The following is a 25,501-nucleotide window of genomic DNA, read 5'->3' on the forward strand; positions in this document are numbered from 1 at the left end:
TACCGCTTGCCACGCGGTAGTAGAGAGAACATTCTATGACTGGGATGGCTGGGGTAGAGGTACTGGATGGCAGGCAGCCACTACCCTCTGTAGTGCCTTGCGGTCAGAGGCCAAGTAGTTGTCGTACCAGGCAGTGATGCAACCATGCTCTTGATGTTGCAGCTGTAGAACCTTTTGATGATCTGAGGACCCATTCCAAATCTTTTTAGTTTCCTGAGGGGGAATAGGCTTTGTCATGCCCTCTTCACGACTGTCTTGGTGTGTTTGGACCATTCTAGTCTGTTTTAAAGTGGACACCAAGGAACGTGAAGCTCTCAACCTGCTCCACTACAGCCCCGTCGATGAGAATGGGGGCGTCTCAGTCCTCCTTTTCCTGTAGTCCACAATCATCTCCTTTGTCTTGATTATGATGAGGGATAGGCTGTTATTCTGGCACCACCCGGCCAGGTCTCTGACCTCCCTATAGGCTGTCTTGTCATTGTCGGTGATCAGGCCTACCTACCACTGTTGTGTCGTCTGCAAACTTAATGATGGTGTTGGAGTTGTGCCTGGTCACGCAGTGTGGGTGAACAGGGAGTACAGGAGGGGACTGAGCATGCACCCCTGAGGGGCTCCAGTGTTGAGGATCAGCGTGGCGGATGTGTTGCTACCTACCCACACCACCTGGGGGTGGCCCATCAGGAAGTGCAGGATCCAGTTGCAGAGGGAGGTGTTTAGTCCCCGGATCCTTACCTTAGTGATGAGCTTTGAGGGAACTATGGTGTTGAATGCTGAGCTGTAGTCAGTGAAAAGCATTCTCACGTAGGTGTTCCTTTTGTCCAGGTGAGAAAGGGCAGTGTAGAGTGCAATAGCGATTGCATCATCTGTGGATCTGTTTGTGGTACGCAAACTGGAGTGGGTCTAGGGTTTCTGGGATAATGGTGTTGATGTGAGCCATTAGCCTTTCAAAGCATTTCATGGCTACGGACGTGAGTGCTATGTGTCTGTAGTCATTTAGGCAGGTTGCCTTGGTGTTCTTGGCCATAGGGACTATGGTGGTCTGCTTGAAACATGTTGATATTACAGACTCAATCAGGGACATGTTAAAAATGTCAGTGAAGACACCTGCCAGTTGGTCAGCACATGCCCGAGGCACATGTCCTGGTAATCCGTCTGGCCCCGCAGCCTTGTGAATGTTGACCTGTTTAAAGATCTTACACACGTCGGCTACGGAGAGTGTGATCACACAGTCGTCTGGAACAGCTGATGGTCTCATGCATGCCACAGTGTTGCTTGCCCCGAAGCGAGCATAGAAGTTATTTAGCTCGTCTGCTAGGCTAGTGTCACTGGGCAGCTCTTGGCTGTGCTTCCCTTTGTAGTCTGTAATAGTTTGCAAGCCCTGCCACATAAGAGCAGCGTCGGAGCCGGTGTAGTACGATTCAATCTTTGCCATGGATTGGTGCTTTGCCTGTTTGATGGTATGTCGGAGGGCATAGCAGGATTTTTTATAAGCTTCCGGGTTAGAGTCCCGCACCTTGAAAGAGGCAACTCTACCCATTAGCTCAGTGCGAATGTTGCCTGTAATCCATGGCTTCTGGTTGGTGTATGTATGTACAGTCACTGTGGGGACAACGTCCTCGATGCACTTATTTATAAAGCCAGTGACTGATGTGGTGTTCTCCTCAATGTCATCGGAAGAATCCAGGAACATGTTCCAGTCTGTGCTAACAAACCAGTCCTGTAGTTTAGCATCTGCTTCATCTAACCAGTTTTTTATAGACCGAGTCACTGGTGCTTCCTGCCTGAATTTTTGCTTGTAAGCAGGATTCAGGAGGATAGAATTGTGTTCAGATTTACCAAATGGAGGGCGAGGGAGAGCTTTGCATGCGTCTCTGTGTGTGGAGTACAGATTATCTAGATATTTTTCCCTCTGGTTGCGCATTTAACATGTTGATAGAAATTAGGTAAAACTGATTTAAGTTTCTCTGCATTCAAATTGTCCGGCCACTAGGAGCGCCGCCTCTGGGTGAGTGGTTTCCTGTTTGCTTATTTCCTTATACAGCTGACTGAGTGCGGTCTTAGTCCCAGCATCCGTCTGTGGTGGTAAATGAACAGCCACGAAAAGTACTCAACTTCAGGCGAGCAAAATCTAGAGACTTCCTTAGATTTCGTGCACCAGCTGATGTTTACAAATATGCACAGACCACCCCCCCTCGTCTTACCGGTGTGCAGTTGCAGTTCTACCTTGCCGGGCAGCATATATTCCGCTAGCTGAATATCCATGTCATCATTCAGACAAATTTCCGTGAAACATAAGATGTTATAGTTTCTGATGTCCTGTTGGTAGGATATTCGTGATCGTACCTCGTGTAATTTATTGTCCAGTGATTGCGCGTTGGTAAGTAATATTCACGGTAACGGCAGTTTTCCCACTCGCTTTCTGCGGATCCTTATGAGGAACCCCGCTCTGTGTCCTATGTACCTACGTCTCTTTCTCTTGCCAATGACGGGGATGTTGGCCTTGTCGGGTGTTCGAAGTAAATCCCGTGTGTCCTGTTTGTTGAAGAAAAAGTCTTTGTCTAATCCGAGGTGAGTGATCGCTGTCCTGACATCCAGAAGCTCTTTTTTTGCCGTAAGATACGGTGGCAGAAACATTATGTACACAATAAGTTACAAATAATGTGAAAATAAACACATTATAGCACAATTGGTTAGGCGCCCGTAATACTGTTACCATTTCTTCTGGCGCCATTTTACTTCCAGCGCCATTTTACCATTCTCTATGTGATCCATTCAACATCCTGGGGGTTGATGGAAGAGAATCTCTGCAATTTTTCAATCATCTGCAAAGTGTGATATGTTCTTCATTATCCAACAAGAGCTGTCTTCATCATGGAGGTATGTGGCCGAAGGGCAGTGGGGGTATAGCTGGGGGTGTAACCCTGACGCATGCCCATAGCTGTATATGTCTGGCATTCTTCTCTGTCACACCATCCATTGTACCACACCATCAATCAACATCATCCATTGTGCCGTGCAGAAAAGCAATGAGCCGCAACAAAAACTGAACGGCCTGCAATCCCCAATCCATGGATATTAACCCTGATAAAACAAAGCCTTCACACATATAAACTCAGACAGACACAAGGATGCACCATTATGACCCCTTCCCTCACACACACACACACACACACACACACACACACACACACACACACACACACACACACATTATCAACACTTTTGGTCCAAGAACCCCATCTCCTTCAGTTATTGATAAGGAAAAGTGTATGATTGTTTGTAACCGTTTGTTAATAGTTATTTGTATTGAAAGAGGGCTCATCAACCCAATCGAATGTAACACAAACTATCCATCAAGCATTACACAATCCCACCACAGACAAACTGTTTTAGCAGTTTTCTCATCCCTCTAGATAACAGGGTGATTATGTGAGACATCAGCACATTGGCTACAGCTCATATTAGCCTTATTTCCACATACATAGAGAGCTGAAGCACACAGACTCAGATGAAAATCTATTAAACTCTCTTTATAATAATATTTTTCCCTTTCAATGTATCCACATCCACCTCTCACTAAACAATCTCCCCTAGCACATGGTTAATCTCCATTACATTAGTACCATCAGTCTTTGGGTTGTGTTAACCAGAGGCCCAACTACAGCCATGATGACTACTGGATCCCTCTTATTGGACAGAGCATGCTTCTCCCCATCTCATAATGGTCTCCAACTACAGTCATCAGCTATGTTGAAAGACTGTTAAAGCTGCAGTCTTTGAAACTTTGTTTTTAAATCATCACTGTATGTCCCAGTGTTTGTTTATTTAATGAAAATAGCCGTTGGCCCTTGAAATGCTCAGTCTGATCGTGTGAGTGTTAGGATTTTGTTTTGAAGATATTTACATACACATCTTTGATTGGCTGATAGGATGGTCTAGAGCCCACCCCCTTACCTAGATGAATAGACACTGGTCTATTATAATCAGATCACATTGTGACGTCATGATGTGGGCCAAAAGTTCCATCCCACCTGAATAGGCTTTCAAACAGCTCTTGCAGAAAAGGGGGATTATCATAATGTTCACATTTTCAGAGTGTTATTTCAACCTCATAGAGTGGAAATGTCATACAAAAAAAACAGGAAAATCACGTTTTTAACTACACTGCCTCTTTAAGACTGTTAATTAAACACACAAATCACTGCTCTGTCTGCCATCCTTCTATTATAGAGATTCACACAGCTGCAGTACGGATGCACAATCCAGAGGCTAGTTACTCAGTGTTGCTCCAATGAGCTTCCACAAGCAAAGCCGCAGACCAAAATTAACCAAGGAGAAGCCAGTGACGAGTGGGAGGAGAGTGGGATTTCTCTGTGATAAAGGTTGACAAAGGAAAGCAGGCAAGGTGATTTGAGAGGTGCGTCATGCTGTTCTATTAGATCTGGAGTGTGAGCAGGTGTATTGTACAGAGATGGAGAGTCACGCTGTCATGGAGTCATGCAGCCGCCAAACAAAAGGCACATGTGACTGGCACCTCCATTCCATTTCCAGTAATTGTGAGTCACATGGACCCATCCCTCCTTCACACACACACACACACACACACACACACACACACACACACACACACACACACACACACACACACACACACACACACACACACACACACACACACACACACACACACACACACACACACACACACACACACACGTGGCGCGTGCATGCCCGCACACAGTGTTTCTCTCTCCCCCTATGCCACTTCTGCTTCACCCAATCCACGCACCAGAAAAACAATAACAACAAATCTATTTACAGCCTACCTCAACGATGGGAAAAGATTATCTCACGATGTTGCCACAACGTAAAGGTGACTAAATGAGCTTTGCTGGCCCATTAAAAGGGATGGCTACTTGAGTGCAACAGGAAAAATAGGGCTATAGTGGAAAAAGAAACACATCCACTCTGATGTCAGTTTAGTCATAAAGACTGACTACATTCTTAGGAAGAAACGTGCTATCTAGAACCTTAAAGGGTTCTTCAGCTGTCAGCATAGGAGAACCCTTTGAAGAACCCTTTTTACGTGCAGGTAGAACCCTGTGTGTTCCTTTCTACAGAGGGTTCTACCTGGAAACCAAATGGGTTCTACCTGGAACCAAAAAGGGTTCTACCTGGAATCAAAAATGGTTCTCCTATGGGGACAGCCTTAGAGTGTAGTGTTTCTAAGAGTGTAGCGTTTCTAAGAGTGTAGCATTTCTAAGAGTGTAGCTTTGTACTACAGAGTAGCATCTACCATCTACCATACTATAGGCTACCATAACAGCATCTACAATTAAATGTCTACCCAAATTTCCTAACTTGGGATAGACTTATTAGAAGGACAATTTCATTTTTTTGTGAAAATCTATTAATATGCTTCTAAAAACACATTTTTCTTTGGTGTACAGTCTTTCCGTAGGTTTCAAGTCAGTCTGTCAGGTCAGATATCATGAGGAGGAGGGCGAGAATGAGCTATTGTCCATAGCATGTCAAGCGCAAGCCTACATTTTAAATCGGACATTTGCTACCTGTACATAGATTACTTTGCAGTGCCTTTGTGGACTTGGAAGGATGAGAAGGATGTACTGTATAGTTCAGTGGGTGGGTAGGTTGGTATCTGTGATATTTTAGCAGCAGACCATATACGATATTAATAACCATTTTAAAATAAAAATGACTGAGCGGGGCATGTTGTCTGTCTGTCTGTCTGTCTGTCTGTCTGTCTGTCTGTCGGGGAGGGAGGTGTGAGGTGTGCAGTCAGTGATGGATGAGCTGTCCAAACAGCCTCAATTAAAAAATAAGCACTCCACAGGACTCGGCCAATGACAACGGAAGTCAAACTGCAGGACGCCGGAGCACCGTGGTGCAGTGCTGCCAAGTCAGCTGTCCTGGGTTTATATTAGAGCCCGCACACCTGGGTTCAAATGTTATTTGAAATATTTCAACTTTTGATTTTGTATGCCTGGAGTGCAAGATGGGTCAGAGATCACACTTTTGGGACTAATATATTAGTCCAATTGCACCAGGTATGCTCAATCAAGCCACGATAAACTATTTGAAATGATTTTGAATAGTATTTGAACCCAGGTCTAATTAGGGACTGTACTATGGCTCTGCCTGAAGAGGCTCCAGTCTGAGCTACTCAATAGGGTGGGTCGTTTTATAATGCCCAGTTCTGATACTTTAGCTGCAGCCCGCTCTCCGTTACTTCCTCTATTATTCAGTAGGGTTCAGGGTTTATAAGGGGAGCTGTAAAGACTTGCACGCACGCAGACGCACACACACACACACACAAATACACACACTCGCATATGCACACTATTCCTAGAGCACTGGCAAGGCATGTAAGGAGTGGGATGAAATGTTTTGATCTGATCAATCTCTCATTGCATATTTCCAATGAGGGATATTACTGCACAAAGGGCATCTGCTTATTTAAATAAGCGGAGCCACTGTTATCCTGTCTGCTTATAGATTCAGCCTTAATGAAACACGTTGGTTCATGCATGATGTCAGAGTCCAATACAGAGAACTGTACATGTGAACAGTGTGGCCAGGATATTGACAATTTGAAAGCCATTTATATCAAAAACAAACTAAAGGAGTATCTCCTTATACTAAACCTCCCTATATGAATTTATATAAGGGATGCTACCTAAGTCTTACATTTGCAATATGGCTCTGTGTCTGAACATCCAATGATATCACAATCTTCATCATGACCTTTGAATCAGTGCTTATGGTAGAGCATCCAACAACGATGAGACACTTGGATATCACAGCCTTATTCAGAGTTCATTTGTTGTGAAATCATCGGCGGCTATGTCATGCTTTCCACTTGGACTGACTAGCCAGTGAATGGACCCTGGTTGGGTTACACACACTGTGTTCCTTGCAGAGTTCATTTCGCTACAGAGTTTAGCACACTTTCTCGAGGGGACACAGGGACAGGAAAACAATCGTCTCAAGTTACAGCGGAGGAGGGTGTGTGTATGTGTGTGTGAGACCGAGAGAGAGAGATGGGGTGAGGGGGTAGTTCAGTCACTGTGCCTGTGTGCTGGGTGCATTGTATTTCACACAATACTCACACTGAACTAATAGCATATTGGGGAGACCCAATGTATAACACACAGATGGTGGAAATTAGAGGTCGGCCAATTATGATTTTTCAACGCCGATACCGATCATTGGAGGACCATAAAAAGCCGATACCGTTTAATCGGGCGTTTTTTTACATTTACTTGTAATAATGACAATTACAACAATACTGAATTAACACTTATTTTAACTTAATATAATACATCAATAAAATCAATTTAGCCTCAAATAAATAATGAAACATGTTCAATTTGGTTTAAATGCAAAAAAGTGTTGGAGAAGAAAGTAAACGTGCAATATGTGCTATGTAAGAAAGCTAATGTTTAAGTTCCTTGCTCAGAACATGAGAACATATGAAAGCTGGTGGTACCTTTTAACACGAGTCTTCAATATTCCCAGGTAAGAAGTTTTAGGTTGTAGTTATTATAGGAATGAAGCATTGCGAAGAGCTGCGAAGCATTGCGAAGTGCTGCAAAGCATTGCGAAGAGCTGCGAAGCATTGCGAAGAGCTGCGAAGCATTGCGAAGAGCTGCGAAGCATTGTGAAGAGCTTGAAGCATTGTGAAGAGCCGCTGGGAAAATGCACAAAAGTGCTGTTTGAATGAATGCTTATGAGCCTGCTGGTGCCTACCATCGCTCAGTCAGACTGCTCTATCAAATCATAGACTTAATTATAACATAATAACACACAGAAATATGAGCCTTAGGTCATTAATATGTTCAAATCCGGAAACTATAATTTCGAAAACAAAATGTTTATTCTTTCAGTGAAATACGGAACCGTTCCGTATTTTATCTAACGGATGGCATCCCTAAGTCTAAATATTGCTGTTACATTGCACAACCTTCAATGTCATGTCATAGTTACGTAGAATTCTGGCAAATTAGTTCGCAATGAGCCAGGCGGCCCAAACTGTTGCATATACCCTGAGAAGTGACACAATTTCACCTGGTTAATATTGCCTGCAAACCTTTCTTTTTGCTAAATATGCAGGTTTAAAAATATATACTTCTGTGTATTGATTTTAAGAAAGGCATTGATGTTTATGGTTAGGTACACGTTGGAGCAACGACAGTCCTTTTTCGCGTATGCGCACCGCATCGATTATATGCAACGCAGGAAACGCTAGATAAACTAGTAATATCATCAACCATGTGTAGTTAACTAGTGATTATGATTGATTGTTTTTTATAAGATAAGTTTAATGCTAGCTAGCAACTTACCTTGGCTTCTTACTGCATTTGCGCAACAGGCAGGCTCCTCGTGTGGCAGGTGGTTAGAGCGTTGGACTAGTTAACCGTAAGGTTGCAAGATTGAATCCCTGATAGGGTAAAAATCTGTCGTTCTGCCACTGAACAAGGCAGTTAACCCACTGTTCCTAGGCCGTCATTGAAAATAAGAACGTGTTCTTAACTTGCCTCGTTAAATTATCGGTGTCCAAAAATACCATCGACCTCTCGTGGAAATATCCGTGTTACCTAAGCTATAGAAACTTCTCTCTGTATCCCCAAACAGACAGATCATTTCCCCATCAAGCTTACATGAGTGAAACAAAAATTATAAAATAGATATTTTATTGTCACATACACCGGAAAGAAAAGAAAAGCAATGGACTATTGAGTCAGAAAGGACTGGACCTGCCCAAACCATGTGGGACAACGGTCTATTTTGTAAAAATAATAATTGCCATCCATAAAACGCAAGAACAGACGATCAAATTATTTTATAGTGGGAATAAACCAGGATTGTATTCATTAGGGAATTCTGTAGCAAAACAGAAAATGGACAAGTTCGGGTAGTCCCTTCTTGTTTCAGTCTGTTTTCCACAATTGGTGCCAAATTATTATAACCCTGTTTATCCAAGCAGCAGCCTTCTTTGTTTTATAGACAGACAGGTCATTACTCCACTGGCCAGTGGGTGGCACTCTGTCCTGTGGTCTTCGAGCCAGACGGCTGAGCGTTCAGATGCCATGAGAGAGAGGTGGAGTCTGGTCCCAGGGAGGGTTCAGCTGAGGTTCAGCCTGAGCAGTGGATAACTCGGATTGGGCAGACACTGCCTGGCCAAGACAAACCCTAGATCTCCTGAGGGAGAAAGTGTTTGTGTATTGCTGTTGAAAACATCCCTGTATTAAAACTGCCAGCAGTGCCGCAACTGTGAATAAGCCATTGCTTGGAAATAAAGATTATTAACAAGCCTTGACATTTTGAGCATGCAGAGTATGAGTATTTATGTGAAGTAAATGGAAAAGGACTTCACAGCAAACAAGGCAGTGTTATGATTTCCCAGAGAACAACTTGTGCAGTTTAGATGAGTGCAAAGGTACTACTGAGACATGATTGACGCTTGACGTTTCAATGATGCAACATCTCCTTTAAACTGTGAGTTTAATTATTTAATGTGGCTTACGTCTTTATGGAGTCGTGCCAGAGACAAATTGACTTTGCTCCTCCTAAATATGTTAATTTCTAACCCCGGTGTCATGCCGACCCCTCATGCAGGCAAGTTTCATCCTCAGATACAGTATAAATCTCAATTTGGGAACTTACATTAAAAACTCTTTAATTTCTTCCAACTGAATGGCAGCTGCGCCAAAAGACAGGAATTGACTTGTTCTGTGGAACCGAGTGTTACTGTATTGTATGTGTTGTGTGTGTGAGTGCGTATGCATGTGTACATGTGTGTGTTTGTGTCTGTTGTGGGCATCTTTAAACCCAACAGTTTCAACATGGTGTCTGTTACTGCTATACTGTACATCTGAAGTGGAAACCTACAGTATGTTATGTATAACCAACAAGTTAAAAGACTGTATCACGGGGATACCACAAACAGCAGGCTTTATGCTTGCTTTACAAAGAAACTACATTTTCCACAACAGTGCACTGGGCCATATACAGAGTTCCTTACTGAGTTCCCTGAATTCCTATCGGACCTTATAGTCATAGCAGATAATATTCAAATTTTTGGTGATTTTCACATATATTTCACATATTCACATGGAAAAGTCCACAGACCCACTCCAAAAGGCTTTCGGAGCCATCATCGCCTCAGTGGGTTTTGTCCAACATGTCTCTGGACCTACTCACTGTCACAGTCATACTCTGGACCTAGTTTTGTCCCATGGAATAAATGTTGTGGATCTTAATGTTTTTCCTCATAATCCTGGTGTCATGACGTTGGCCTGGGGGTAGGTTTATGACAGTCATAAATACCTCTTCCCCCCTTTTTCCTCTCTCTACCCTACTGATGTTACATTTGCAAAACCCTGGGTTAACATAGAGATTCTGGGAACATCAGAAGGTGGGGGGAAATGAACTATATTCTGGTAATGCGACCAATTGAACATATGCGGTGGTACTTAATGAATATGATGTCAGTTCGGTTGTCATCTGAGACATTCTCATCAATGATAAGATGACATAAACTCTACAGTGGAAAGTCTACACATCAGAGTTATCGGATTCACATAGAATTGTTGTTCAATTTAAATGTTTGAATATGAAATTATTCATGATGGGATGAAATTTTAGCTTCTAAAATGTGAGGTTTGGGTTTTCAAAAGATAGGGCTCTGCTCATTCAGTGGCCCGCCCCTGTGAAGGGACATGGGCTATAAAACTTTTCAAACAAACCCTCCTCTCCCTTCCTATATAAAGCCCTTGATGACAATATAACCTGCTGTTCCAAGGACGTGAGGACGACGGTCCTATGTCAGAAGGGTTCTGATAATAACTACAGAACGAAGCCAACATCAGCGTGAGCTTTGGTTGTGAATGGTATGAACTTTGAACTCTTATTCCCTACAGAAGTGATACCTCCTAGCCGTTGAGTTAGCAACCGCAGCTGCAAACGCAGGTTAGGAAGGAACAGACAGAGTATCCCGTCTACCACGCAATGACGTTACTACAACGTATCCTTTTACCAGCAGAGACAATCTTCAAAGGACTCGGTTTGGCAACACGGCCTTCCATCTACCACCAACCTACCGAAGCGCAGCTCAGAGTAAATATTTATTGCATTTTCCTTTTCCAAATGGGCGGTAATTTAGAATGCATAAGATACTGTATTTACGGTAACACAGCTTCTTCCCTTTGTTCCTCAGTCTTCCCGCTCTTTCACTCAAACCCAGCCCCTTTTCTTTTGTGTAACAAGCTGTCATATCTGTTCCGCCCGCTAGGGACGTTTTCCTTTATGACGTCATTTGTAATCAAGTTATGATTTAATTATGTGTATGTGTAATTCTGTGTGATTAGTTAGGTATTTAGTAAATAAATAATTAAACCCAATTTTGTATTGCTGATTCAACTTGTGAGCCAGGGTTCGTGCAGATAACTAAGAATTTACAACTTCAGATGAGACTGAATTAAGATGACGATTAATATTGACTGCGATTGATGTAAAATATTACTCGATCTTTAAGAGTTTATTTGGAAGATAACAGCTCTATACATATTATTTTGTGGTGCCCTGACTCTCGTTAATTACATTTACATGATTAGCTCAATCAGGTAATATTAATTACGGATAAATTATTTTATAGAATAGCATGTAAAAGACACGACACTGGACTACCAGACCACCATTTTATTACGTTTGCAATCGCAACAAATAATCTGCTCAGACCCCAATCATGGAGCATCAAAAGTCGTGCTATAAATTCTCAGACAACACAAAGACTCCTTGATGCCCTTCCAGACTCCCTCTGCCTACCCAAGGACGTCAGAGGACAAAAATCAGTTAACCACCCAACTGAGGAACTCAATTTAACCTTGCGCAATACCCTAGATGCAGTTGCCCCCTAAAAACGAAAAACATTTGTCATAAGAAACTAGCTCCCTGGTATACAGAAAATACCCGAGCTCTGAAGCAAGCTTCCAGAAAATTGGAACGGAAATGGCACCACACCAAACTGGAAGTCTTCCGACTAGCTTGGAAAGACAGTACCGTGCAGTATCGAAGATCCCTCACTGCTCTCGATTATCCTATTTTTCCAACTTAATTGAGGAAAATAAGAACAATCCAAAATGTATTTTTGATACTGTCGCAAAGCTAACTAAAGAGCAGCATTCCGCCTCCCGGGTGGCGCAGTGGTTAAGGGCGCTGTACCGCAGTGCAAGCTGCGCCACCAGAGACTCTGGGTTCGCGCCCAGGTTCTGTTGTAACCGGCCGCGACCGGGAGGTCCGTGGGGCTACGCACAATTGGCCTAGCGTCGTCCGGGTTAGGGAGGGTTTGGCCAGTAGGGAAATCCTTGTTTCATTGCGCACCAGCAACTCCTGTGGCGGGCCGGGCGCAGTGCGCGCTAACCAAGGTTGCCAGGTGCACAGTGTTTCCTCTGACACATTGGTGCGGCTGGCTTCCAGGTTGGAGGGCGCTGTGTTAAGAAGCAGTGCGGCTTGGTTGGGTTGTGTATCGGAGGACGCATGACTTTCAACCTTCGTCTCTCCCGAGCCCGTACGGGAGTTGTAGCGATGAGACAAGATAGTAGCTACTAAAACAATTGGATACCACGAAATTGGGGAGAAAAAGGGGTAAAATAAAATAAATAAATATTATTTTTTAAAACAGCATTCCCCAAGTGAGGATGGCTTTCACTTCAGCAGGAATAAATTCATGAACTTCTTTGAGGAAAAGATCATGATCATTAGAAAGCAAATTATGGACTCCTCTTTAAATCTGCGTATTCCTCCAAAGCTCTGTTGTCCTGAGTCTGCACAACTCTGCCAAGACCAAGGATCAAGAGAGACACTCAAGTGTTTTAGTACATACAAAATGCTTCTGTCTGGTTTTAGACCCCATCATAGCACTGAGACTGCACTTGTGAAGGTGATAAATTACCTTTTAATGGTGTCAGACTGAGGCTCTGCATCTGTCCTCGTGCTCCTAGACCTTAGTGCTGCTTTTGATACCATCGATCACTACATTCTTTTGGAGAGATTGGAAACCCAAATTGGTCTATGCGGTTTAGATCTTATCTGTCTGAAAGATATCAGTTTGTCTCTGTGAATGGTTTTTCCTCTGACAAATCAACTGTAAATTTCGGGGTTCCTCAAGGTTTCGTTTTAGGACCACTATTGTTTTCACTATATATTTGACCTCTTGGGGATGTCATTCGAAAACATAATGTTAACTTTCACTGCTATGCGGACGACAAACAGCTGTACATTTCAATGAAACATGGTGAAGCCCCAAAATTGCCCTCGCTAGAAGCCTGTGTTTCAGACATAAAGAAGTGGATGGCTGCAAACTTTCTACTTTTACGGACAAAACAGAGATGCTTGTTCTAGGTCCCAAGAAACAAAGAGATCTTCTGTTGAATCTGACAATTAATCTTGATGGTTGTACAGTCGTCTCAAATAAAACTGTGAAGGACCTTGGCGTTACTCTGGACCCTGATCTCTCTTTTGACGAACATATCAAGACTGTTTCAAGGACAGCTTTTTTCCATCTACGTAACATTGCAGAAATCAGAAACTTTCTGTCCCAAAATTATGCTGAAAAATTAATCCATGCTTTTGTTACTTCTAGGTTAGACTAATGCTCTACTTTCCGGTTACCTGAATAAAGCACTAAATAAACTTCAGTTAGTGCTAAATACGGCTGCTAGAATCCTGACTAGAACCAAAACATTTGATCATATTACTCCAGTGCTAGCCTCCCTACAATGGCTTCCTGTTAAGGCAAGGGCTGATTTCAAGGTTTTACTGCTAACCCACAAAGCATTACATGGGCTTGCTCCTACCTATCCTTCCGATTTGATCCTGCCGTACATACCTACACGTACGCTATGGTCACAAGACGCAGGCCTCCTAATTGTCCCTAGAATTTCCAAGCAAACAGCTGGAGGCAGGACTTTCTCCAATAGAGCTCCATTTTTATGGAATGGTCTGACTACCCATGTGAGAGACGCAGACTCGGTCTCAACCTTTACGTCTTTACTGAAGACTCATCTCTTTAGTGGGTCATATGATTGAGTGTAGTCTGACCCAGGAGTGTGAAGGTGAACGGAAAGGCTCTGGAGCAACGAACCGCCCTTGCTGTCTCTGCCTGGCCGGTTCCCCTCTCTCCACTGGGATTCTCTGCCTATAACCCTATTACAGGGGCTGAGTCACTGGCTTACTGGTGCTCTTTCATGCCGTCCCTAGGAGGGGTGTGTCACTTGAGTGGGTTAGTTTATTATATCTGGAGTACTTCTCCTGTGTGAATTTAAGTATGCTCTCTCTAATTCGCTCTTTCTCTCTTTCTTTCTCCCTCTCGGAGGACCTGAGCCCTAGGACCATGCCTCAGGACTACCTGGCATGATGACTCCTTGCTGTCCCCAGTCCACCTGGCCGTGCTGCTGCTCCAGTTTCAACTGTTTTGCCTGCGGCTATGGAACCCTGACCTGTTCACCGGACGTGCTACCTGTTCCAGACCTGCTGTTTTCAACTCTCTAGAGACAGCAGGAGCGGTAGAGATACTCTTAATGATTGGCTATGAAAAGCCAACTGACATTTACTCCTGAGGTGCTGACTTGCTGCACCCTCAACAACTACTGTGATTATTATTATTTGACCATGCTGGACATTTATGAACATTTGAACATCTTGGCCATGTTCTGCTGTAATCTCTACCCGGCACAGCCAGAAGAGGACTGGCCACCCCTCGTAGCCTCGTTCCTCTCTAGGTTTCTTCCTAGGTTTTGGCCTTACTAGGGAGTTTTTTCTAGCCACCGTGCTTCTGCATTGCTTGCTGTTTGGGGTTTTAGGCTGGGTTTCTGTACAGCAATTTGAGATATCAGCTGATGTGAGAAGGGCTGTATAAATACATTTGATTTTGATTTGCACAGTGACCAGTGTTCAGTCAGTCTCCATGCTCTGCAAGGAGAAAGAGAATGCTTGTCAGGCCCTCTCACTCCTTTGTATGGCAGCAATCTCACATGGCTGAACTCAACGACTACTAATCCTAGCTAATGTGGGGCTAAAATTAAACGTGCTCCTTCTGCAAAGTCGTTTTCTCACTTTTTGTCAGATGTGATGAGGGTTGAGAGTAAGCACATTCTATTTTGACTGGTGTATGCTGATTAAGCACTCATCCTGAATTGAGGACTTTTTGTGTGTGTCATCGGAACACCATACAATTACAGTGATATGCCGGCTTCTGTGAACTAACTACTAAGCTAACATGGACTGTTACGCTATTTGGTTTGGAATTTAAGGACCCCTGTAGGTATCCCAAATGTTTATGTTTTAAAAATGTTTACAAATATGTTTGATACATATTTATCCCAATTTCCATACATCCATTCATTTTTTAAACCGGTACCGGTTTACCTTCAAACGAGTCCAGTGACACTTGTGGGGGTTTGTAGAAAACAGAAAAACACCATTGTGTTCGTGAGAGTCTGCCCTTTCCATAGTGGGATCATATTAATGGAAATATAACCCAACTAGACTGAAAAATACATACAGTACCAACAGACACACATGACACATCTGTATACAATACATGCTGAGTTTTGGATTTGTTCTATTGACCTAGACTAGAGGCAGAAGACATTGAGTTACCAGTACAGCAGAGCCAGGAAGATCATGAACAGGCCCAGGGTCATAGACACCCCACTGGGCACTGGTGTCTTGAGAATGTTCATAACCACCTCCATGATGCCGATCACCAACTCAGGCCAAAACTACCACCGGCCAAAGAGCTCCTATGGAGAGAAGAGAAGGTGTGTGTGAATAGGCCTATGTATAGGGCAGCAATGAGAAGTCAAAGCATTTAAATAGTCAAGATCATGAGTTGAACAGATGAACAGAATGCAGGTGAAAGGTGCTTGTAAAACACAAACAATAACTGTTGACTTCTAGGTTAAAAGTTATATCTAGCTAGGTTATGTAAGTTTGTGCATTTATTTTGAATGCTTAGGCCTGTTTTGTGTTTGTTTCCTCTTCTCAGAGCTCCATTCGTGCATGTTCGCATACTTTACAAGGTGCTTCCACCGCGGACGTGTGCATGTACTGTCATTTAGTATTTTTGGTTTATTTGTTTAATGACATATCACCTATTGTCAATGGTGGGTGTAGCTGATGCATGGAAGTCAGGCGCAGGAGAGCAGAGATGAATGGACAAAGCACTTTACTTAGGCAATCATAACACAGAACGCAACCGCGTCACAAAACAAATTCCCAAAGAACAAGTGAGGCAGCACAAAGTACAAAACCCAAGTACAAAGTACCGGCTGCCACAAAGCACGGGTATAAAACAAAACCTGGCACAAACCAGCCGGAAGCGTACCAACCTTGATAATAAACAATACCCCACACAGACATGGAGGGAACAGAAGGTTAAATACACATGTTAATTAGTAGGAGATGTAAACAAGGTGTGCAGAAAGACAAGACAAAATAAATGGAAAATGAAAGGTGGATCAGCGATGGCTAGAAGACCGGTGACGTCGACTGCCGAACGCCGCCCGAATAAGGAGAGGAACCGACTTTGGCGGAAGGCGTGACACCTATAGTAAAACGTTTGAGTATAAGGCAGATAAAAATATGATAAGTTTGCTTTTAGACCATTTCATGGCCTATGTGTTGGGTAAATTAGATTTAAATAGGGAATCGGTCACATGCATCATAATATACAAGATAATATGAAATATGAAATTGTCCTTGTGGTTTCTGTTGGTATGCAGGGTGGTGATGTTCCTGCATATGAAAAGAAAGTGGGTTACTGTGAAGCAGCCTATTTTAGCTGTAAACACAGTTAGATTGATCTGACAATGATTTTTTCTACTCATCAGCTGTTTTGAGTTATGAGCCATACACAGCTCAAGCATAACCAAATACACAGTAAAGGCACAGATAAGCAATCAATGCTAAAACATAGCATATTTATTTCCAGAAACACAGAACACTGGCATTCTATGTGCTCAGTCTCTGTCTATTGACATGTACATGCTTTTCCAGAGTGTACTGTTATTTTTTCTCAAAATGTAATTTTTGTGTTGCCCAATGTCCTGTCTGTACCACACATTGAGTGTGACTGAGTGTGCTTGTACTGAGTGTGACTCAGTGTGTGATCATCTGGCCTGTATGTTCCTCTCAGAGGGTTGGTCATTCAGTAACACATTGTTCCAGAGGAAAGGGCAGACAGGACAGAGGAGGCTCTCAGCCTCAGGGCTCTCTCTAAGCAGGGGAAGGGAAGGGTGAAGAGCTAGCAGGAGGTTTGGACAAAGCTTCTGCTGAAACAAATCATTGATGGAGAGGTGAATGTTACCTTAGAAACCACAAACCTGCAGAGATTGAGAGAGTTGAAGTAGGCCCAGAGCAATTAATGTGTTTTTCTTATGTGGTGACACGTGCGTCAATCTACAGTAAGTAACATAATAAAAAATACCCATCATAATCTGTTAGTTTAAACTAGAGATGTATGGAGGTAGTTTTGTGCCAGCAAAAATAAGGGGTTAAATAATTGTAAAAAAAATATATTTCCTTAGCTTTCTTATATCTCCTAGATATAGGACAGACCATTCAAAACCTTCTTCCTTATGATACATATTTTGACTGTCTTTTTTTGCCATTTATGAATGTGTTATTCAAGGTGTTTCTATGGGCTTTAGTGTAAAGGCCAAATACTTTTTAAAATCAAAATATGTTTTAAATATTATTTTGGGGATACCTCAAGGGTTCCTAAAATTCTACATCAAATAGCTAAATGCTCCATGGTATGACCATCTTAAAACAATTCAATATGTTAGCTTAGTAGTATCCCACCCCAACGGCTTAGACTTTTAGAAGTTAACTGCCAGAAGGCAGGTAGGCAGGAGGTTCAGCAAAATAGTTGTTTTATTCACAAAATAAGGATAGCCTAGTGATAGCAGTTTAGGATAAGTGATGATTTATGTCAGCAAGGCATATGTAAAAAGGACTTAAAAAACAAACAAAAGATGAACAAAAACTTCTCAAGAAAGAATTGAACTGTATCAAAACTGCATTTGACCTAAGGAAATAGGTTTAGCCTGGCTGACGCGACCCACATGCCTCACAGCTCACCCACTGGGCAAAAACTGGTTTCAACAACAAATAATTCTATGTGATGACGTTGAATCAATGTGGAAAACTGATTGAATTTGCAAAAAGTAATCAACATAAGGGAATGTCATTTTTTTCACTCAACATTTAACCTATATCCAATGACATGGTGACATGTTTTTGTTAACCAGATTTAAATCAAAACTAGACGTTGAACCGACGTCTGTGCCCAGTGGGCACAGAGCGCTGTGACCACACTGGTCTGGAAAGGAGGCCGTTTGTTAATGTAATATTCGCTCATAAATTGTGCAATGGGTTTGATTGGTTCTCTCAAATGTTTTTATCCCTCGGGGGTTGAGACCTTTCATTGTTTGGATTTGAAATTCCAACTGTTGTAATAGAAGGGGGCGTGCATGGGTGGCTGTGCATGTGGGTGTTTGAGTGAGAAAGACACAAAGGAGAACCAATCAGTAAAAAAGCACTGCCCCCTTCATTATCGATGCATTGTGCCGACAACATCAAAGAGCCGTTCCAGACTCTAAAGTCAGGAGGACTTCGAGAGTTAGGTGTTATACAGCGTACCCACACATGGATAGGCTAAATATTACTCATCAGAGCTCCTCGCAGTTGAACACAACAACTAGCAAAGCCAGGTAGAAATAGCTAGTGCTACACCTGGGCTAAACCATAGATTCAATGAACAGGGAGATCTTTGTGGGCTATACTCGGCCCTGTCTCAGGATGGTAAGTTGGTGGTTGAAGATATCCCTCTAGTGGTGTGGGGGCTGTGCTTTGGCAAAGTGGGTGGGGTTATATCCTTCCTGTTTGGCCCTGTCCGGGGGTGTCCTCGGATGGGTCCACAGTGTCTCCTGACCCCTCCTGTCTCAGCCTCCAGTATTTATGCTGCAGTAGTTTATGTGTCGGGGGCTAGGGTCAGTTTGTTATATCTGGAGTACTTCTCCTGTCCTATTCGGTATCCTGTGTGAATCTAAGTGTGCGTTCTCTAATTCTCTCCTTCTCTCTTTCTTTCTCTCTCTTGGAGGACCTGAGCCCTAGGACCATGCCCCAGGACTACCTGACATGATGACTCCTTGCTGTCCCCAGTCCATCTGACTGTGCTGCTGCTCCAGTTTCAACTGTTCTGCCTTATTATTATACGACCATGCTGGTCATTTATGAACATTTGAACATCTTGGCCATGTTCTGTTATAATCTCCACCCGGCACAGCCAGAAGAGGACTGGCCACCCCACATAGCCTGGTTCCTCTCTAGGTTTCTTCCTAGGTTTTGGCCTTTCTAGGGAGCTTTTCCTAGCCACCGTGCTTCTACACCTGCATTGCTTGCTGTTTGGGGTTTTAGGCTGGGTTTCTGTACAGCACTTTGAGATATCAGCTGATGTACGAAGGGCTATATAAATCAATTTGATTTGATTTGATTTATTAATACAGAAAAATACTGCATGGATTTTTCATAACAACCAAAAACATATATCTAAGAAATAGGATTCTTAATAAACTATAAAATCAATTGTTATTTTTGGCTGTTAATCAAAGTTAATCAAAGTTAGCTGGCACATTTTAGAGTGGCCTTTTATTGTCCCCAGCACAAAGTGCACCTGTGTAATGATGTTTAATCAGCTTCTTGATATGCCACACCTGTCATGTGGATGTATTATCTTGGCAAAGGAGAAATGCTCACTAACAGGGATGTAAACAACAATTTGAGAAAAATCCGTCGTTTTTTTTTCCATATGGAACAATTCTGGGGTCTTTTATTTCAGCTCATGAAACATGTGACCAACACTTCACATGTTGCATTTATATTTTTGTTCAGTATTAATTAAAATCTTCCTACCATAAACCAGAACATCAACAAAACACCAACAAAACGCCAGCATCCCGGAGTCGCCTCTTCACTGTTGACGTTGAGACTGGTGTTTTGCGGGTACTATTTAATGAAGCTGCCAGTTGAGGACTTATGAGGCATCTGTTTCTCAAACTAGACACTAATGTACTTCTCCTCTTGCTCAGTTGTCCACCGAGGCCTCCCACTCCTCTTTCTATTCTGGTTAGGGCCAGTTTGCTCTGATCTGTGAAGGGAGTAGTACACACAGTTGTAGGAGATATTCTGTTTCTTGGCAATTTCTCGCATGGAATAGCCTTCATTTCTCAGAACAAGAATAGACTGACGAGTTTCAGAAGAAAGTTCTTCGTTTCTGGCGATTTTGAGCCTGTAATCGAACCCACAAATGCTGATTGCTTCTTTAACTAGCACAACAGTTTTCAGCTGTGCTAACATAACTGCAAAAGGTTTTTCTAATGATCAATTAGCCTTTTAAAGTGATAAAGTTGGATTAGCTAACATAACATGCTATTGGAACACAGGAGTGAAGGTTGCTGATCATGGGCCTCTGTACACCTTTGTAGATATTCCCAAAAAAATCTGCCATTTCCAGTTACAATAGTCATTTACAACATTAACCATGTCTACACTGTATTTCTGATCAATTTTATGTTATTTTAATGGAAAAAAATGTGCTTTTCTTTCAAAAAGTGACACCAAACTTTTGAACGATAGTATACATTTAAATGTATCGACTGTGTCTGCAGTGTGTCCGGATTCCCTTTACCTACGCTATATTCAAATGACAGTATGCATTCTACAAATGGTGGAATAGGCAACATATGACAATAACACAACAACAACTGATGGCAGTAGCTAACTACTGTAGCTAACTAGTCAGTTCACCTCTGTAGCTAGCCAGAAAGCTAGCAAGCAACACTAAAGGGATTACAAATGGGTTAGCATAACTCTAGCCAAACAAAAAAATATTTGTTTATGAATATTAGCTAGCTGGCCAGCATTTAGGAGGCCCGCAAAGACGTTCACATGCTAGGAACGTGTATTTCCTCCAACATTATAATGAAAAGTTGCCTCTCGGTCCCAAAACACACGTTTTCTGGAGACTTGTGGGAGGAATGCTGATGATGTCGCCCATTGTATATGCTTTCGCCCATTGTATGTGCTGATTGCATCCAGACTAAGGAGAAATCCTCACACAATGCATCCCTGACCACATACTGAAGTCGTCAGACAGATCTGAACACAATCAAACCACAAAGCAACATTGCATTCTGATAGCTTTGCATTCTGATAGCAGAAGTTGAATGTACTGTAAGTGTCAAGTGTAGATACGACCGTAACTACATTCAGTCTGGTTTAACCATGCAAAAATTAAACAACATTTCAAAATCAATTTTCTCAGGTTATTGGTTTTAGAACACATTGATAAGCTTAATCATAAAATAATAAACAGAGGAGCGTATGTTTCTATTTTATATTTACAGTGCATGCAGTTGTAATCTACCTTATATTTATACACTAGAGCATAGAGGATCATTACTGAGACAATTATACACAACATGCAGCACAGCGGAGGGAGATAACAGCAGGACAACAACACATTTAGGCTGATTCAGCACTGTATAGGCTATTTCATTATATTACATGGGGTGAGATGTTTTTCCACTGACACATAATAATGAGTGTGAAAACAGCCTCTCTCTCTGCACTACAGCTGGCTCCCCCACCTCTACCTCTCCCTCCTCTCCATATCCCTTCTCTCCCTATCCCTATCCTTACCCCAGACATGTAGCACAACAGATAGTCTGTGTCCCAAATGGCAACCTGTTCCCAATATAGTTCACTACTTTGACCAGGGCCCATTTCCTACATAGCACATTACTTTTGAACAGAGCCCAATGGGCCCTGGTCAAAAGTAGTGCACTATATAGGGAATAAATCGGGTGCCTTTTGGGAGTAATCCAAATAGTCAGCACAGATCTGCAGAGCACGTGTCTAACAAGGTCACTTCTTAAATCTTTCAAAAAATGACCCATTTGAACATGCTAGTCTTTTCATCTGCCTTTATATCTCTATTAAAGAGCAATTCCGCCACTTTTCAACGTCATATTCATTATCTCCAGCACCAAATGTCTATGATCTGAGGTTGAAAAAATAAAAAAATGCATGTCTGTGACATCACAAGGTAAGATTAAAAGTAAGAAAAACAGTGATTTTCAAAACCTGCAACGAGTTTCTAGCCAGAGGAGGTTATTTTCTCACTCCCCATGTCACCGTAAATCTCATAGTGTTTGAAAATCACTGTTTTCAAAAAGTTTTTACTTTTGATGATGTCTTTGGGTAGAACTTTTTAACTTTAGATTGTTTTCTTTAAAATGTAGAAATGCACAGTTTTCACATATGTAGACACTGGTATTTCAAACCGATGAAAATCGGGTCGAAAAGTGGTGGAGTTGCCTTTTAAAATCAATCAGCCTATATATTGAACATCAAAGTCCATGCTTCTTCTGTGACGGTGAGAAACATTCCGTATTCAGTAGATATTTAACACAATATGTTAACCATGACATAGTTGAGGATCATGTAGGTCTGGGTCTATGTATTAATTCATGTCACTATAGAAAGAAATCCAGAATATTCTGTACAAGCTCTGTGTTGATGCATTCTGCCATAATTTCCAAAAGAGTACAACATGCTTGTGAAATTAACTATTCTGACTAGACTTCTATAGGAATTCAGAATCCAGTTTGATCATGTACTTGCCTAGAAGCATTTCAGACATACATTAAGGTAACCTCAATCAAAAAGTCCTTACTACTGTTATGGCTTATATAATTATGGATACTACAATTCATTAATAATATCATTATTTAGGAAAAATGGGACAATTACTGAATAAGATTATTACATTTCTGGGTCATTAACTTTGTACAGATAGCCTACAGTTTTTGTCTAATGAGGTATAGCTTAATAGAACTGTATTATATTTTCTAGTCCAATTTGAAATAGTATTTTGCCAGTTTCCTTTCATTCAACAATGATTTCATGTATGTTAAAGATTGTGTCCAGTACCAGCAATGTTGTTGACAGATAATGATAAATATTACTTAACAACCTAATACCGACAACACCAGTCTAGGAGTGATGGCTACATTGAATTGAGTTGCTGTCACATAACATAGCCTAATTCGACTGATCATGGGATTTGAGTTAAACAATTATGGGAATAGCTATCAAATAACCCATGCCAAAATGTATGACCGTTTAATATGCTTAAATTGACATTGTAAGACTGGTGTTTGATAATGCTACAATGTTGCATTATGTCGCTGAAGGTTGCACGTGATCACAACTGATACATTTTGACACATTTACGGCAGTCACTCGCAGCTTGCAGTAACTATAGAGTGAACACAATTACATAGAGTTAATGTATATATTTACCTTTTAATTCTTACCTCGGTATTACTTGATTGTAGAGTATATATAGTTGGCCGAATTGTGGTTGTTGACACGGAAGAGATGAATACGTACTGTAGTTCTCTAGAAGGACTACATCTGTGCGTGTTTTTTTCTCCTGGTCGTTGAATCTCTTTTGCTCAAGCAGAAGCAGCTGTTCAGATATACTCTGGCTAACACCTACATTTAGAAAAGAAAATAGTGTAAAGGAAAACAATATGTTGTCAAATTGAAAGGCATTGCTTTGCTGACAAATTGATCAACATAATAGGCCTATATAGATAAGGTCAATTTAATAAATCAGATTAGCCTATTGCGTATGCACTTGACTAGGCTATGTATAACAAGCAAATTTACAGTCATGTATACGGTTTGTAGCGTAGTTAACTGTGGCCCCAAATTAGAAAACGCTTTATTTTATATCATTAGGTTATGTGGTCCTATGGCTTACTTTATGGAGAACAAACTCTGTTCTAATTGTTTTTGTTTTGTGTTTTAGGATTCCAGGTGATGGATACAATGGTATGTGTGACTCAGATCAGATCTGCTGCAGAAGTTGCTGTGGGGAGAGGATGATGAGAATGTCAAACGAGGTGCATGTAAAGTTGACAGTGCACTGACTTTAGAGTCCAGATTGGAAAGTATTACAAACAAATGATGTTTTTGATGTTATTTCACTGGCACCACACACCTATACAGCAACATGGCATAAAGGTCTCAGAAGTAGGCTTACAATAAATAGTAGACTAATAACATAATTATTTCTATTTTATGCAATATAATTAACGTTATCCAGTTATATCAGACATATTATGTCATGCATTCATCTATCCATTCATCCACAATGTGTTTTAGACTCATGCATTCAAAATATCTATAATAGCCTGCTGAATGTATTATTTTAGTGATGGTTCTATAGCCTATATATTGTTACTTTATTATCAACAGGGGAAGAGTGCGCAAAAAAACTGACGCCCCTTTTCTCTTTAAGAAAATATAAAATGTGCCGCCGGGGTGTGCCTGGGGAAAATAGTGCAGAAGGTGAATTTTAACGTTGCTGGTAAATGGCAGATTACTGTGTTAACCTGTAATCGGTTTCAACACTTGCAGAGAGGAAGAGGAAGAGAAAGAGAGAGGCCCAACTCGGCGGAAAATCTGTCTCCCTCCAGCAGGTTGCGTATTTTCGTTGTTTCGCACAACAAGCAATAGATTGTTGTATGGAGATCAACGCGAGAGTGTCGAATTTGGTCAACAACAAAAAAGAATGTCTTATTTTCTACGTGAGGTTTATTTGATCGAAAATAAGTTTCGTAATGCTTACATTTTTATGAGTGTACTGATATAAGTAGGACACGTGACATCCCGGTAACTTTGAAAAAACACTTTATATTGTCTTGAGATGGCTATGCATGTTCATATTATGAGGCTAGGAGCGTTGGATTTCTCTCCATTGCGTAACAACCCTAATCAAATATTTTAAAATATTACAATAATAAGATGTATCCACCAATTCAAAGAAAGGATAGGTGGGAGGAAGCCCACCATACCACTTTGTGGACAACGACTCCCATTATTAGAGCGGAGAGACAGGTATCTTGTCAGTATATCCATGATCTTTGGCTCGAGTTAATTCTGTGCAAATCTAATGTCGTCATACTGTATGATGAGTGCTTGACACAGGCACGACGAATGGCCCACAGAATCATTCAACACAATGTTAAATGCGCAGTTCTAAAACAAGACCCAGAGATACTTTGTTAACTTATTCCAACGAATTGAATGTGAGGTTGGACTGCTTATTCATGCGTAATATTTCATGACATGTTACATTTGCATTTGTTCCTGTAGATCTTTTGCTAATACTAGTGGTTCAATTGTTAGGTTACTACGCACCTGATATTATTTGTGTTAGACTGTTATTTTTAATATAAGGATGCCAAGCTGGAGAAGTGAATTATAGCTTAATTACAGCTTAATTAATCATTGCAATGAGCCTATATACCCTATTTTTTAATGTTGCTTAAATGTATAACAT

The 25,501-nt window shown here is 41.6% G+C and overlaps 1 protein-coding gene across 2 annotated transcripts in view; it reads right to left on the reverse strand.

Annotated features, from left to right (window-relative positions):
* The window catches only part of tbxas1 (thromboxane A synthase 1 (platelet)), a 130,860-nt gene extending 107,269 nt beyond the window's left edge, over positions 1-23,591 (reverse strand). Inside the window, exons 1-2 of one of the 2 annotated variants that reach the window (XM_020456486.2) lie at positions 23,466-23,591; positions 15,682-15,824 (exon numbers count right to left, since the gene is read on the reverse strand). In XM_020456486.2, coding sequence (XP_020312075.1) covers positions 15,682-15,776 — 95 coding nt within the window. In that variant the 5' untranslated portion in view covers positions 15,777-15,824; positions 23,466-23,591. Of the gene's footprint in view, positions 1-15,681; positions 15,825-23,451 lie in introns of both variants that reach the window. The other variant, XM_020456488.2, reaches the window with a different exon arrangement.
* Between the last annotated feature and the right edge of the window lie 1,910 nt (positions 23,592-25,501).

This window comes from Oncorhynchus kisutch, linkage group LG22 (genome assembly GCF_002021735.2).
Source record: "Oncorhynchus kisutch isolate 150728-3 linkage group LG22, Okis_V2, whole genome shotgun sequence".
Classification (NCBI taxonomy): domain Eukaryota; kingdom Metazoa; phylum Chordata; class Actinopteri; order Salmoniformes; family Salmonidae; genus Oncorhynchus; species Oncorhynchus kisutch.